At 35.3% G+C, this 13,962-nt stretch overlaps 1 protein-coding gene across 1 annotated transcript in view; it reads left to right on the top strand.

The window, feature by feature from the left end:
• Window positions 1-85: 85 nt before the first annotated feature.
• The window catches only part of WDR63 (WD repeat domain 63), a gene marked incomplete at both ends in the record, with an annotated part of 20,834 nt that continues 6,957 nt past the window's right edge, over window positions 86-13,962 (top strand). Inside the window, 12 exons of the mRNA XM_009705893.1 lie at window positions 86-124; window positions 3,843-4,024; window positions 4,531-4,635; window positions 5,509-5,664; window positions 6,993-7,192; window positions 7,479-7,595; window positions 8,276-8,466; window positions 9,372-9,496; window positions 9,597-9,686; window positions 10,130-10,264; window positions 10,917-11,045; window positions 13,039-13,112. Coding sequence (XP_009704195.1) covers window positions 86-124; window positions 3,843-4,024; window positions 4,531-4,635; window positions 5,509-5,664; window positions 6,993-7,192; window positions 7,479-7,595; window positions 8,276-8,466; window positions 9,372-9,496; window positions 9,597-9,686; window positions 10,130-10,264; window positions 10,917-11,045; window positions 13,039-13,112 — 1,543 coding nt within the window. The remainder of the gene's footprint in view (window positions 125-3,842; window positions 4,025-4,530; window positions 4,636-5,508; window positions 5,665-6,992; window positions 7,193-7,478; window positions 7,596-8,275; window positions 8,467-9,371; window positions 9,497-9,596; window positions 9,687-10,129; window positions 10,265-10,916; window positions 11,046-13,038; window positions 13,113-13,962) is intronic.

The following is a 13,962-nucleotide window of genomic DNA, read 5'->3' as shown; positions in this document are numbered from 1 at the left end:
GATTCTATGATTCTATGATTCTATGAACAAGGAAAGGACTGTATATTTATAGTTATACTGATAACATCATGTCACTATATTTCAGGTAAAAAAGATGAAGTTGATCTTTCTATGGCTGGTATAGGTAAGTGCTATGATGACTGGGCTTTAAAGTAATAGTTTTGCAATACTTTAAGCATTTTGAAGCTTCAATGTTACTAATGGCAGGGAATGAAAAGGAAAGATTTTTGATGAATGAGAAAAATTAGAAACTATGAAGAAATGCAGCTATTACAGTAGTGATTACAGTACCACTCTGAGTAGGAGGTAGTGCAGCTCTTGGGTTGTGAGGAGATGTGATCAGGGGAAATAAAAAGCATCACAACAGAATTATAGGGTGCAAAATGTTTGAATTTAGTAATAGTTAAGCGATTGAAAGAAAAACTTGAAATATTTTTGTAATTTTTTAATCTTTGATCTTTGTAAAATCATTATTAAATCTGGTGATAAGACAATTTTAGCGTATCACTTGTGTTTTTTAATCATAGAGATCAATAGATGTTGATTAACATCTTTTGCTTTGTAGGGGAAAAAATTCTGCCATTTAAAAGTCACAAGATACCAAATATTTCTTTTAGCTTACATGCAAGAAAAGTGCAGTTTTAAGTATGGCCGTAGTTAAAAGCTAAAATATGGAATTATTTTAATTGAAATATATTATTTTTTCTTAAACATCAAATAATTCTTTAATGTTTTTTCACATTTCTGGTTGGATTTTTCTTCTGACCTGATTTGTGCAATTCTTCCTCAGCAATAACTTGAACTGATGTCAATGTAAAATTTATCTATGGTTTACAGGAACAGCCCAAAGGGTTATCTTAACTGGCTTTTAACAGTATAGCTTTTATTGCTAAAAGCTAAAACAATGTGGCAGACTAGGAATATACAAACTAGGTAATTTTTAAAGAACTCATAAATCACTTGCCTTCCTACATAATCCTATAAGCATACGGGTGGAAGTGAAAATTGCACTCTGATTAGCATCACTGAAATAGCTAAGCTGCAATTAATGAAAATGGACAATAAGTGATCCCTCAGATGATGAAAGTGTTACTTTAAAAAAAAAAAGTATTTTCAGTGATTCTGGAGATAGTTCATTTTGTCAGCAAGAGAGAATTTTACCTCCCCCTAGTGGCAAATAAGGTTAGAGCTGTAATATCTAAACTATTGCTAGAAAACTGTTGCTCAAAGGAGGAAAATAATGCTACTATATGCAGATGCTGCCTGCGCAGGATTTAAACTGTATGCATGGTATCTCCTTAGCGTAAGGCCTGCAAGTGTTCTTTACTTAGAGCTTCTTGGTCCTTTGTCATAGCACTAAGAGCTGTTGACTGTTACAAATGATATGAGTACAATTTACTATTAGAAAAATAATGTGAAGCCTTTGTTTAGATGTTACATACTTTTTACTGGAAAAGAGCATTCAATAAAAATGTTCATAATAGTAAGAATTCCAGTATCAGCTCCTTATGTTGAAGAATCTATATTATCAATTCTATAGTAGAATCTGTTATAATACAGCATTCTGTAATATAGAATTTTAGTCCTTTAGACTAAAAGATGTACGTATTTTAATTCTGATCATTACTTTGTTTTTAACTTGGAGTTACAGCAATAGCGCATTGAAGAAAATACACTTAGACTATCTATCCTATGAAATTTAATTTGCAAAAGGAGGTCTAATTTTTTTTGCTCCTGTATATAAAAATGTAAAGTGTATCTGCAGTGTTGCAGTTTGTACTAGGGTTTGAGTCTGCTTCCTAATGGCATCCTAATGAGGCCTCATAGCCTTGGCTAGAGTGACCTGGGAGTCCTGCAGATCAACTTTTGCAGTTCCTTAAAAGAATTAAACATTTCAAATCACCCTAGAATAAACACTTTTTCTGAGCTTGGTCTCTCAGCCAAATCGATAAGTAAAAGAAGATTCTAGGTCTTGGCCTCATTGGCTACAGAGAGTAGATGTCAAAAAGGCGAGCACAGGGACTCTGGAAGATAAACGAGACCTGACTTGGTCTGGCATTACCAACAGCGAGTTCAGACCAGATGACTTTCAGAGGTCTTTCCCAATCAACATCCATATGTATTTTTATTTTTTGGAAGCATCCACACAGAAATCCTGGAAATCTCTGAGATCTCAAAAAGGAAAGTCATGCAATATTGACTACAACTTGTGAAGTGAACCAACAGACTGTGCATGCCGCAAATGGATTGCGTATGCTACAAAATGACTAGTGAACGCCAAGCAAATCATACTTGGTATAGTGCAGGGTGTACCAGAAGCATCATGTATGTCATTAATTTTAGTGGATGACTATAGAAGAGTGGATGCAGTGGAGGAGCAGCACTGGAAGATTTTAAAGGATAAATGTCAGATTCATCAAACATTATGTATTCTGTGATAGGCTTATGCAGAGATTTAGCTTCCTGAATGATGGAGATTAAGGAGGATTTATCGTTTTGTCAGTCCTTGTTGGCTTAGGTTAGAGATGGCTTCTCAAAACATGCTGAGCCAGCTGGTCAACATCATCATTTTAGATATATCAACTTCAATTTAAGGCATATACAAAGAGAAAAAATACCACAGGTGCTGGGGATTAAGATAAAATATTAAATAACTCAAACTATGAAAAGAGAATGAAAGAAAGATAATAGAAAGTGTCAGCTATTATCACAAAAGCCAGTCCATTTCAGTACATAAAAATCCCACATATACATGTCCCTAAATCTTTTGCACTTTCCAGTTTATCAAAAAGATGAACATTCAAAGTGAACATCTCCTAGCCTTCTCAGACAAAAGTATAGTGGCCTTCATGAAGAATGCTCTTACTATGGCAGCTGAGACATAGAGCGTGAGTCTGCTAGCATGGCTGTATTGCAAAGGGAGAAAAGAGTCTCAGGCGGCAGGATTCACCTAGTTGGGCCTATAGCGATTTTAATCACTTATAGCTGTTATGTAAGCTGGAAGGTAGAACATGTAATATGGGAAGGACCAGTGTTACGTACATACAGCTGACACACACTTAACAAGAAGCACTGTATATTATCTTCAGATTGAGTGTTTGCAAAGCGCAGTTAACAGGTCACCTAACTGCACCCAGCCTCACTAAAACCAATGAAGATAACAGTGCCGGAGCTAGGATAAGAAATAGCTTGTTCTGAATTAATGTGAATGAACCTAACAGAGGTCATGTGTGTAGACAACAACCGCTATATATTCTCTTGCAAAGATGAAAATAAATATCTGGCTTGAATCTCAGCGACCTTGCTTTACTCTCACTTGCTTAGTTAGAAATAGACTCAACTGCCCTCTGAACTTGAAGAGAGGAAGATCAAAGTCCAAAGTCAGAAAAGCATCCTTATTTGGGAGGGTATTGAAGCCTCATCTAGATTAAACATTGGCTTAACATGGCACCACTCTACAGGGAAGAACTACAGTATATTTATTCAAGGGCTCTCTTAAATCAGAGCCATCCAGTTGTGTCCTTAATGTATTAAAAACAGTCCATTAGTGACTCTTCAGTAAAGCTCTTAATCACCTGTTGATCGAGAGGAAAAAAAACCAAACCCCTCATACTAGGAATAACGTATTCATTAAGTAGGAAATGTTAGGCAGAGTCTTTTCCAAGATTAACAAAATGTAATATAAATTGTATTCCATGCCTTCCAAAATACCAAAAACTAAGCTGAGAGATTCAAAGGCATTCTGCTAGGAAATAGTACAGACCTAGAGTTATTAAAGTATATGTTTATGTGTAAACAACACTCTGAATTTGTTTATCAAGCAATTTTTCTGTCTTTCATAGGTCACCCAGAAATCTTTCCTTTAGGTTTCACTACAAAGACCCAAGAAATTTTTAATTGCCGAGTTGATGAAGATGTCACAGAAGGAAATTGTTTCAAACTTATTAAAAAAGAGGACATCATTCAGGACCTGAACACAAGAGCTACAATTTCTGATTTCCATCCTGTCAAAAAAGTTGTCCTAGTATGTAGCTTATTTCATTCTCACTTTAAGAATTCATGCTCTCAGAGCATATATTCTTTTAATGATAAGGGCTAATAGGTCGTGGATCAACTGTCAACTCGAAGTTTCTCATGGCTCACCATGCACTCTTTTTTTTTTTTTTACTAACTTTAGATTGAAAATATGCTAAAAGTAACGTAAATATTAGTTTTGATTCTGTGAACTGGCAGAGCTTCACATATTTTGGCTTCCCCTAATTCATGGCCTGTTTATTGAGAATCATTAAAACAATTTCTTTTCTGTTTAATTCTCTGTATGGAAAGATTAGTTTTGTCCTAGACTTATTTTTATTACAAAATAAAATCCATCTGTTCTTTTCAATTAGCACATGAAATTCTCTGTTAAGACCACAAGATTCAGCAAAGACACTGAATTTACACTAGTGGTAGCTTTGCCAGTCACAGGCTCATGTCTGTTTTGTATGTTATTTGCTTTCAGTTTTCCACTAATTGTTTTAATTAAAATAGGAATATCCAGGGGAAGAACTTTTGGTAGTTTTTGATGCAAGGTTCCAGTACGGACAGAATTTTTACCTTGTTGCTTCTGAGGAAGCCAAGGAAAACCTGCTGAAGGTAAGAAAATCCAAGTATACCACAGCGTTGTTCTATCTATGAATATCTCAAAATCTTGTCTCAGACATATACTTCAGGAATGGTATTGTATTCGTAAGCATCTGATGTGCTTGGCATGCCAGAATGTTTCTCTAAAGGTTAATCTGATCATGGAAAATACACGTTTCACTGTAAAAAATTTTATGCTAAGAAAGACTGAATTAAATTTTTGTATTTTACTTCAGAGGGCCAGTATAACCCCCATTGCTGCATTTTTATCATAAGCATTAATTTCCCCTGCCAAGACCCAGGTTTCTAAGACATAAAAAGAAAATATTATAATATACTGGACATCTTCAAAGAAATATTATACTTATTTTTCACAATATGTATGTATATATTCTTCAAATCGTACTTTAAAATGTTTTTGAATTCTAAATAACTCTAGATACACAGAAGATTTCTCCTTGTGCATTGCATCATAGGAGAAGGCTTATGGGTAGATTACATATTTTTTCAACGTGAGTTTGTCACCCAGCATCAGGAGAAGTAACAATTAATAGAAAAGTAAATTGCAATTCCAGGCAGGAGGGCCTAATGTGGAAAATCACTATTAATTCTTTTTATATAACAGTGATTTGCTTTCAAGACAACAATCTCTCTTTAGTAGTTAAATATTACATATATAATATTTATTAGAAAATTCTAATGCACAAATGAATGAATGGGACCTAACCCAATCATACCCAGGAGCACTGTATAGCCAGACTTAGCGCATTGAAACAAAAATGAAGAGTGTGTGAATAAAGACTGAAAACCAGGTTTCTAGTTCATACTTACATTTCAGTAACAAATTTTTGAAAAAGTACCATTCCTCACTGTTTGATGTCACAGCCTCCAGAAACTGCAGAAGAAAAAGAAGAAAAAGAAGAAAATAGAGAGGAAGCTCTGGAAGTCCATCCTTATAAGCCTCCTGTCCACAAACCTTGGGTTTCTCTTGGCAGCGAAAAGGAAGTTGAAGAAGAATCTGTTAAAGACACTGTTACAAAGGTCAGAATCAACAGATGTTAGTCAATCAAATAGATATCAAAGAACCAAATGTATTTTAAGTTCTTTACAAAAAAAAAAAAAAGTCAGGAAACTGAAAGTTGCAATCCTAGTTTTGCTTGGGGTCTTTCAAGAAAACAAAAAAAGAGAGAAATAAAGAAATAGCTCAATTTTTAACAAAACCAGAAAGTGCTGCAGATTTCCCCCCCCCCTCACCCCAACTCTGTTCTTTTTAAATCCTGCAAATAAGGCATGTGAGACTGCATTGAACACATCTACTTTTTAAGCCCTAATTTCAAAAGTCCTGATCATCTTTGGTCATTAGCATCTCTGCCACTTTTTGCTCAATTTATTATCTGGCCAGATTGCAAATTGAGTCTTTGTAATTATATTCAAAGGACCTAGTTCTGTTTCCATGGAGCCCAGTGAACTCCGTTTCATTATATGGATGGCATTTAAACAGCATGCAACACTTTTAAGGGCTCTCTATCTAGGAATAAATGTTACCAACTACAGGTATTACAAGCTGACTTTACAGAAGGATGTGTTTGATAAACTACACCTACAGATTATATTGAGAAAATTATATGTCCAAAAAGTAGATCCACTCACAGCTGTCACCTAACTTGTGACGTGTGGAGCAACTCCAAGCATTTAACTGTCCATCAGTGATTTTTACTCAATACCTAAATTCCTGTTCAGGGAAGACTAGCTAAGTTTTAATAGTTCTCAGCAAGTGGACACCTTGCTTATACTTAAAAAGACGTCTGATTGTTCTAAAGATAATTCACAGTCACTAAATTTAACCCACATTCACAGTCCAAGTATTCTGTATTCTACCTTGCTGGCAAGGTCCACTCAGAAGTATTCTCAGCCTACATTCCTTTCCAGTTCTGTGGGAGGCGCTGGGAAAAAGTACCTGGCTACGAATCCAAGACAAAGCAATACCTCTCTACTGCCTCAAAACAAGGGCCTACCTCTCTTTGTGGGTAGAAGTCCAGCCACATCCCTTCTTCCTTCCTAGTTCTCACTATAGGGAAACTCCTCACTCAAATTTTGTGGATCCTTTCTGGGGTACTTTTCTCTAGCAGTAACCGAAAACATTACCTAAAGGCAACTTCTTTTTTTTAGAAATAGAAACCTGCCTTCTATTACATACGTAGGTTATTTATATGAGCACTTCAGAATTTCAAAATGCAGAAATATAAGTAAACACAGCACAGAAATCATCAACAGAACTAATTCTACAATTACATGAACACTCTCATTTTACAGAACAAACTTTCCAAAAACTTTCTCCTCTGCTAACTACAGAAATCTCTCTTTTCCAGATTAAGTATAAGATTTCTCGAGTACGCAGGAAGTTTGGTGCACCAATTACATTTACTGATAAGAATGCTTCACATGTAAAAGACAGTTACATTGAATGCATCTCCTATCAAGACAAAACTTTCAGTATTAAAATGCTTGAAAAAGATGTGGGCATACAAATGGTTCCAAAAATAAGAGAAGCTAGTACTCAGACAAAATGGTAAGTGTGAGAAAATATTTATCAGCTTATTTATTAAGCTACGCACCATTTCTGATCTCAACTAAAGTTATGTAAATTAACTGAACTCTTCTGGAGTGACTCAGTTACAAACTGATTAAGAGAGCAGAATTGGATGCTCTGTTTGCATCTTTCTTCTTCACTCTTTTCCAAAGAGTTTCTAGAAAGGTTGAACATACTTAGCTTTTAAGTTTACACATTACATGGGTTTCTGTCTTTGATATTGTTTCTATACTTACTCACATTCAAATTTATTCCAATTGGTTAGGACCTATCCAAAAAATGCAGCCACGCAGTACTTTCCTAGACAGTTGTCAAATGAAGAGAAAGAAGAGATTCTGTCATCTGAGAAGCTGAAAGAATTTCTTACATCAGTACATTTAAGGTAAAATTACTGCAGCAACACACATTAAAGGCTACTTGAAATAATATAGAATCCAAGCAAGAACTCTTGTCTGAGTGGACGGTTGCTCTGGTCAAATACTGATTTTTTTTTTGTTGTTTCTGTATAATCTTCTGTTTTGTTTTTGTTTTCCTTGCTTATTATTTTTATATTAACAAATATTAACTTAATATTTGTTTCTATGAAAATTAACATTAAGTCTGTCATATAAATATGAATGTTGGTTTAAATAGATATTAGAACTGTTAAAGTTGATAGTGACACATCTTTTTGAACAAGCTGCAAAGCTGATCTTTCAAGCGCTGCTCACTCAAGCGGAGGCTTATGCAGAAGAGTAAACGTGCTGTCCTATAGCCCTTAGTCATGGGACAGATCCCACTTACTGACACTTTTTGCACAAGAATTGGACAGTTCTGCAGTACTTGATCCACACAGAACTACAGTTAAATTCTTAGTACAATTAGTTATTTATATTTAAATAGAAGAGGGTTTCCTTACAGCGATGCATCACTAAGGAATTAATACTTTCTTTTTTTTTTCCTACTGTGGTCATAATTTTGTGTAAAACAAAAGCTGCCTCTTTACAGAAATATTTGTGATTCTACTACTGAGCAGTCACATCTGGATTATTGAAAGTGTTAACTGTTCTTTTCACAAAACAGAATGGAAATTGCATTGCAGCAAAATGAAATTATGAATGCTTTTTTTGATGACTGGAAGGCCCTAGCAGAAGATGAAAGCAGGTCTGGTGGCAAGCCAGATGTTTATCTTAAAGCATACCAATCATTTACAGATCTGCACTATCTCAAGGACAGAACTATTAGCTGCGTTTGCTGGCATCCAACCATTTATGGTAATGCAGTTAAAATACTCATTTGAGGCTTGAATGACATGTATTATCCGACAGCTATAAAATATGCATCCTTCATAAAATTATCAGCTTTTAAATTTAAAAACAAATCAAAACTGATTTAGTATGTCTGTCTGAATTGCTGATTTGAGACAAAGTAAAAAATGAGGCAGACAAATTTTTCACAGAGTTCAGACAGGCCATGCAAAGTCTTTCACACTAACGTGTAAGTGAAGATCATAGGAAAGGGAAATTTCTCATTTATGAGGCTCATTTAAATGGGGCTGCAACTCTGCCAGGTCCTTCTGGTGGATCTGCATACCATTGTTCTTCTGCCCGTGGCTGGTTCTTGTAGCGTGCCTAATGCTTGTGAGGAATGTTACAGCCACAATGGGACGTGGCTCTGCTGAGTGCCAGGGAGCATCACGAGGCACACTAAATGTCTCCTCCAGCTCCCTGCCACGGATTATTGCTCTACATAGCCAGGCTTAAAGTCACAATTAAGTTCTATATAAATGTCCTAGCTGCACAGCATACTAATAGCCAACATTGCAGCCTGTGTAGGAAATTAATTCAGCTACCAAAGATTTGATTTCATGATGGGTGGCCAGAACTATATGCCTGTCACATCATTTCAGGTGCAGTATTACACCATTAAGGAGTAGTAGCAAAAAAGTTGAATTTTATCCTGATGCTTAGGTTCTACAACTCATTGTAAATAACTTAAAATTCAGTAACAAAAATAATTTCCTCAAAGTTGATCTGTAAAAAGAAAAATATAAATATATGGTTGGGGTATTTTTTGTACTGTATTCAGAAGGTATACATATAAGTCAGTTAGAATAATTAACAGCATGTTGAAACTTGAATTACCTCTTCTGAGAAAATTCGTCTTCTCTCTCAACCAGGGATTATAGCAGTGTCAGCAAGAGAGCGGCTTTCTTATGAAGAGCAAGTTAACCTGTCTGATAAATCATTTCTGCAGCAGTCAGTAATACTTTTTTGGAGTTTTTTTGACCCTATCCACCCTCAGGTATTTAATCAGGACTTTTAAATATGCCAAGTGTTTAAATAACAGAACAAACAATCAGCATGCCTGTATTTCTCAACTATTTTGTTTTTCTTCTTTCTAGTTAATGTTGGAGTGTCCTGAAAACATTTACTGCTTTCAGTTCAGTCCAAGTGATCCAAATATCATTGCTGGTGGCTGCATCAATGGACAGGTGTTAATTCTTTGTTTAAGGATAAAATCGAGTATTTTGCAATATTTTCTTACGGTATAAAAATAAGGGTGAAGAGATGTACTCAACATCTGTAGTAACACATAGTGTCACAAGACAGATTTCAGAGAGTCTCAGAAATTCTCTGATCGTGTACTGAAGTTATGCCTGGTTATTCCATAGCTAAGCCATTATTGTATGATGCTCCTTTGTAGTACTGATAAATAGGTCAAGCCATAAAGACCATTTTTTTAAGTTCTTGACACAAGTGTAGCCTTTCAAATGATTGCATCAGACTAAAGAGGCATACTTTAAAGACTTCATAAGTTCTAGTGCAGAGAGTGAATTTCTTATCTTTCCCCCAACCTCCATGAATTGTATTTGAAAAAAAAGTGTATTTATATAAAGTATGAAATAATTCCTAATATACCCATTTCTCATTGTAGGTTGTACTGTGGGATATTTCTCAACATGAAGAAAAGCTGCAAAATGCAAAAACGGTTGCTGATGGAATCAAGATAACAGCTGTTAATACGGTGAATGTTTCCATTCTAAATATATTGCAGTACATCTGTATGTCTGTGGGGAAAAAAAAACGGGTGAAGGTATCCTGGCTTAGAACAGAGGAATAGATAATCTTTGCAATGAGAGACTAGGAAGGATATGAAACCTGATGAGTTCATGAGATAAGTCCATTATCACAATGTAATTTCTACCTGATTAGTCCAGCTTGATAGCTTTACTGGATTTTGTGCAGACTTAAACTTCAATAAGACTGTTCTTTAATGGGCACCAACATATACTCATCTCTTGCCTTGTGAAGCCTATCAAATACATATAGCATTTGTTGCTGAATGTAATACTGAAAATGATTCTGGAAGTTTATGGACAGAAAAAAGCTTGGAAGATGAGAAGCTGATTTCAGTGGAAGGAGACTGTAAAGGGTATAAGCAGAAGAGAGACCTAAGAGCAGAGGAGGAACTAATAAGTGGATGTGTATGTGTCTGTGGAGGCATGTTGGAATCCTTTTTAGAGCTCCATATCCAAAGGTCTGTTTTGATGCTTTCCATTTATTTTTTCAAAAGAAAGGTATTAGACCCCTAGAAAGTTCTATACAGTGATCTGAAATATGTGAAGAAGCATTAACAGTATGTAAAGTAACCTTTTTCTTTGACAGATCTACTATTGTATTTTGGAAATACACTAAGATATCTCTTTTTAAAACATTTCTAGCCATCACTTATGCAAGTCCAGCAGAGTAGCACAGTGCCACCTCTAGTGAGATACTGTGCAGTCTCTTCTATACAGCATAGTCATAAAAAACCAATAACAGATCTACATTGGCTGCCAGATTATTTTGAGGTGAGTTTAAAAATTCACTTTTGTGCTTTTTATTGTTTTCCTAATCTACTGCCTCAGAAATCATAGTGTAAACTCAAGATAAAATATTAAAGATTCAATTATTTGCAATAGCCTTCATTATTTAGAAAATGCACTGAGAAATATTAAATAATCTGGCACCACTTGTCCTGTTCATGTGCTTTACAACTGTGCTATGTTCTCAATCTGATATGAATCTGCTCATACTGGAAAAAAATTCTGTAGTTTTACAGAAAATTATAATTCAAATTATAATAAGCCTTCCATACCTAAAATAGGTTTAATTTCTACTGTGAGCAATCTAGCCTGCCACCAAGAGTTCAGAGAAATAATTTCAATTACCTAAATAAATAGGCACCCAAGAATGGTGTTATTGTAGTTACCTTAATTCTTCTAGGTGCTGCCTGGGTACTCAAAGCTTACATTTTCTGTGATGGTTTTAAAGCTCCATAGGACTTAGGGTCTATGTAGTTAAAGGGTCCAACACTATTACGGGAGGATTGGAAGCTAATTTACTATCAAAGTACTGCAAATCATTGCTTAAATTAATTTGAAATGTAAATGTAGTCAAATGCAAAATGATGACAGTAGAAAAGCAGGTCAAGAGGAAGAGAACTGAGCTCTTTAAAAGGTTTATGCAAATTAATACATCAATAATTTTTGAAAACAAATTTTTAAGATTTCATAGATACTGCAGTCCTTAGCAAGATTACCAGAAAAGGTAATGCTTGTAAAAGGGTGCACATATATCATAAAAAGAAAGGTGATACAACTGTTCATTATTAAATTATGCTATAGTAGTACCCATGGATACTAATTGGTACCAGATGTAAAACATGAAGAAAGGGATTGGGTAGCGGAATACTGTTGTGGTTTTTGTTGTTTGGGGGGTTTTTTGCTAAGGTTTAGGGTCAGAAAACTGTTTTCATGTTCATCTGGAATAACAGATACAGGAAACCCACACTTGATAAATAACACTGACAAAGGAATCAGTTTGTCAATGTTTAGCAACAGATAGAGGGAGACACTTTTTGTTATATAAACATGGAAAGTGTGTCAGCCTTTGCACAGCATTGCAGTTTTTGTGGCACAGTTGCTAAAATCAGCAGTTTATCATTACATATCAATTAAAAAGCATTCAAAGTCATATCCAGAACCTAATTCAGCTTGCATGGCTATGAGACTACCATTTTGACTCCAGGTAGGCAACTCATGAATGAAAATAAAGAGTAGGATTTGGACTTAAAAAAAAAAAAAGTTTATCTGAAACTTTGCCACATGGTTGATAAGTAGTTTTAGCCCAAATATATATGTTTTCCATATACTGGAAGTTATATTTGATCAGGGTATAGCCTATAATCACTTGTTCCCCCTAACACCTTTCCTTTATTTTTCTGAATAAATTAAAATAAATTTGGTATAAACCAATAACTACTTAGTAAATTATAAGTACAACAAAACCTGCAGAACCCCACATACACAAACTAAACTATTAATAATTAACATTTGAAGGCACCACTACCATCCTGCAGTGTGGCCTAGCCTAGTGATAATTTGAGAGAGATGACCCATGGTGTAAACTTGGCAAAGAGATATCACTCCCACTACACTTAACTGTTTGAGATAAATTTCTCAATGATTTGCTCTTTGGTTAAGCCGGATTAAAAAAAGTTACAAACATGGCAACCTAAGGAAGGCCTGACTTGCAGTGGTGCCAGCAAGTATTTATCCTGCTGACTTAATTTAGAATTTTAGGTGTTTAGCAGGCAAAGCTGGTATCCGTTCACTTGAAGTACATTTGTAAAATAGCTTGACTTTATAATTACAAGTCCTGATTTTCAAACCTTATCCAAGCAGAAACAGTGACTTAATTTCTAGAAGCCCATTTTATGAGTTGAAGTACATACTTAGCAGGGTGTAATTTTTGTCTCTCATCATCTGCTCCCCCTGTAATTATTATTACTGTTATTTTTAGGACAACCGAATGGGTGCTGCTTTTGAAAACAGAGCTGAAATTTGCGTGCAGCTTATAACCTGCTCCCCTGATTGGTATATACAATACTTACTCAACAAGATGTCTTCCAGTTGCCTTCGGAAAGCTTTATGGAGCATACTCCATGATTTAATTAGCACACTTCTGGATTCCTGTCAGCCTGTCCTGAATAGCTGAAATTCTGTATGCGGGAGACAAGCACATCAAGTTCTTGGCTGGTTAAGCTCTTTACAGTAACAGCATTAAGGGTTCATTAACTGAAAAAAACTTATATGTATACATTTATATTCTGTGTATACCTTAAGAGTGTTGATCACACATGCATTGGCCTGGACAGCCACACCCCCACACTTACATTGGTTATGTGACTTGCACAAAAAGCTGTTAAAGATTTTTGAGGCCACAGAAATACTGTAAACTATATTTAAACTTGGAGACTTAGGTGGAAAAATTATTCTGTATTCCTCTTTTGTGGACTGAACAGTCACGATGGTTATGACCAAATATAATCCTGTGTGAAAGACTGGCAAGGGGACAGAATGCAAAAAGTGGAAATAAATGTTTAGCTTTCATGATGGCAAAAGGATTAAGGCTTCAAGGCTGGGCTCAATCATATGTTTGCTAGTTACATCAAAAGGAGGTCAGAGAGAGCAAAATTTAGTAATGATAGAAAGTTATTTTCCTTAATCAAGTACAGAGAAGATTTCAAAGAATTAATTTAGAAGAGTGATTGCAAATATAGTCGTTAATAAGTTTGCAGTGTAACACAATAATGCCCATAGAAGAAATAATTTAAACTACTCACACACCAGGGCTCCAAATTAAAAGTATTCACCTAAAGTAAAAGCAGGGAAGTCACTGTAATGTCATCCTTGAAGAGCACGGGCTCCTTGAGCCACTCCTGTT

Source organism: Cariama cristata, unplaced genomic scaffold (genome assembly GCF_000690535.1).
Source record: "Cariama cristata isolate BGI_N322 unplaced genomic scaffold, ASM69053v1 scaffold37788, whole genome shotgun sequence".
Taxonomy (NCBI): Eukaryota; Metazoa; Chordata; class Aves; order Cariamiformes; family Cariamidae; genus Cariama; species Cariama cristata.
This window is presented reverse-complemented; position numbering and strand designations above follow the sequence as displayed.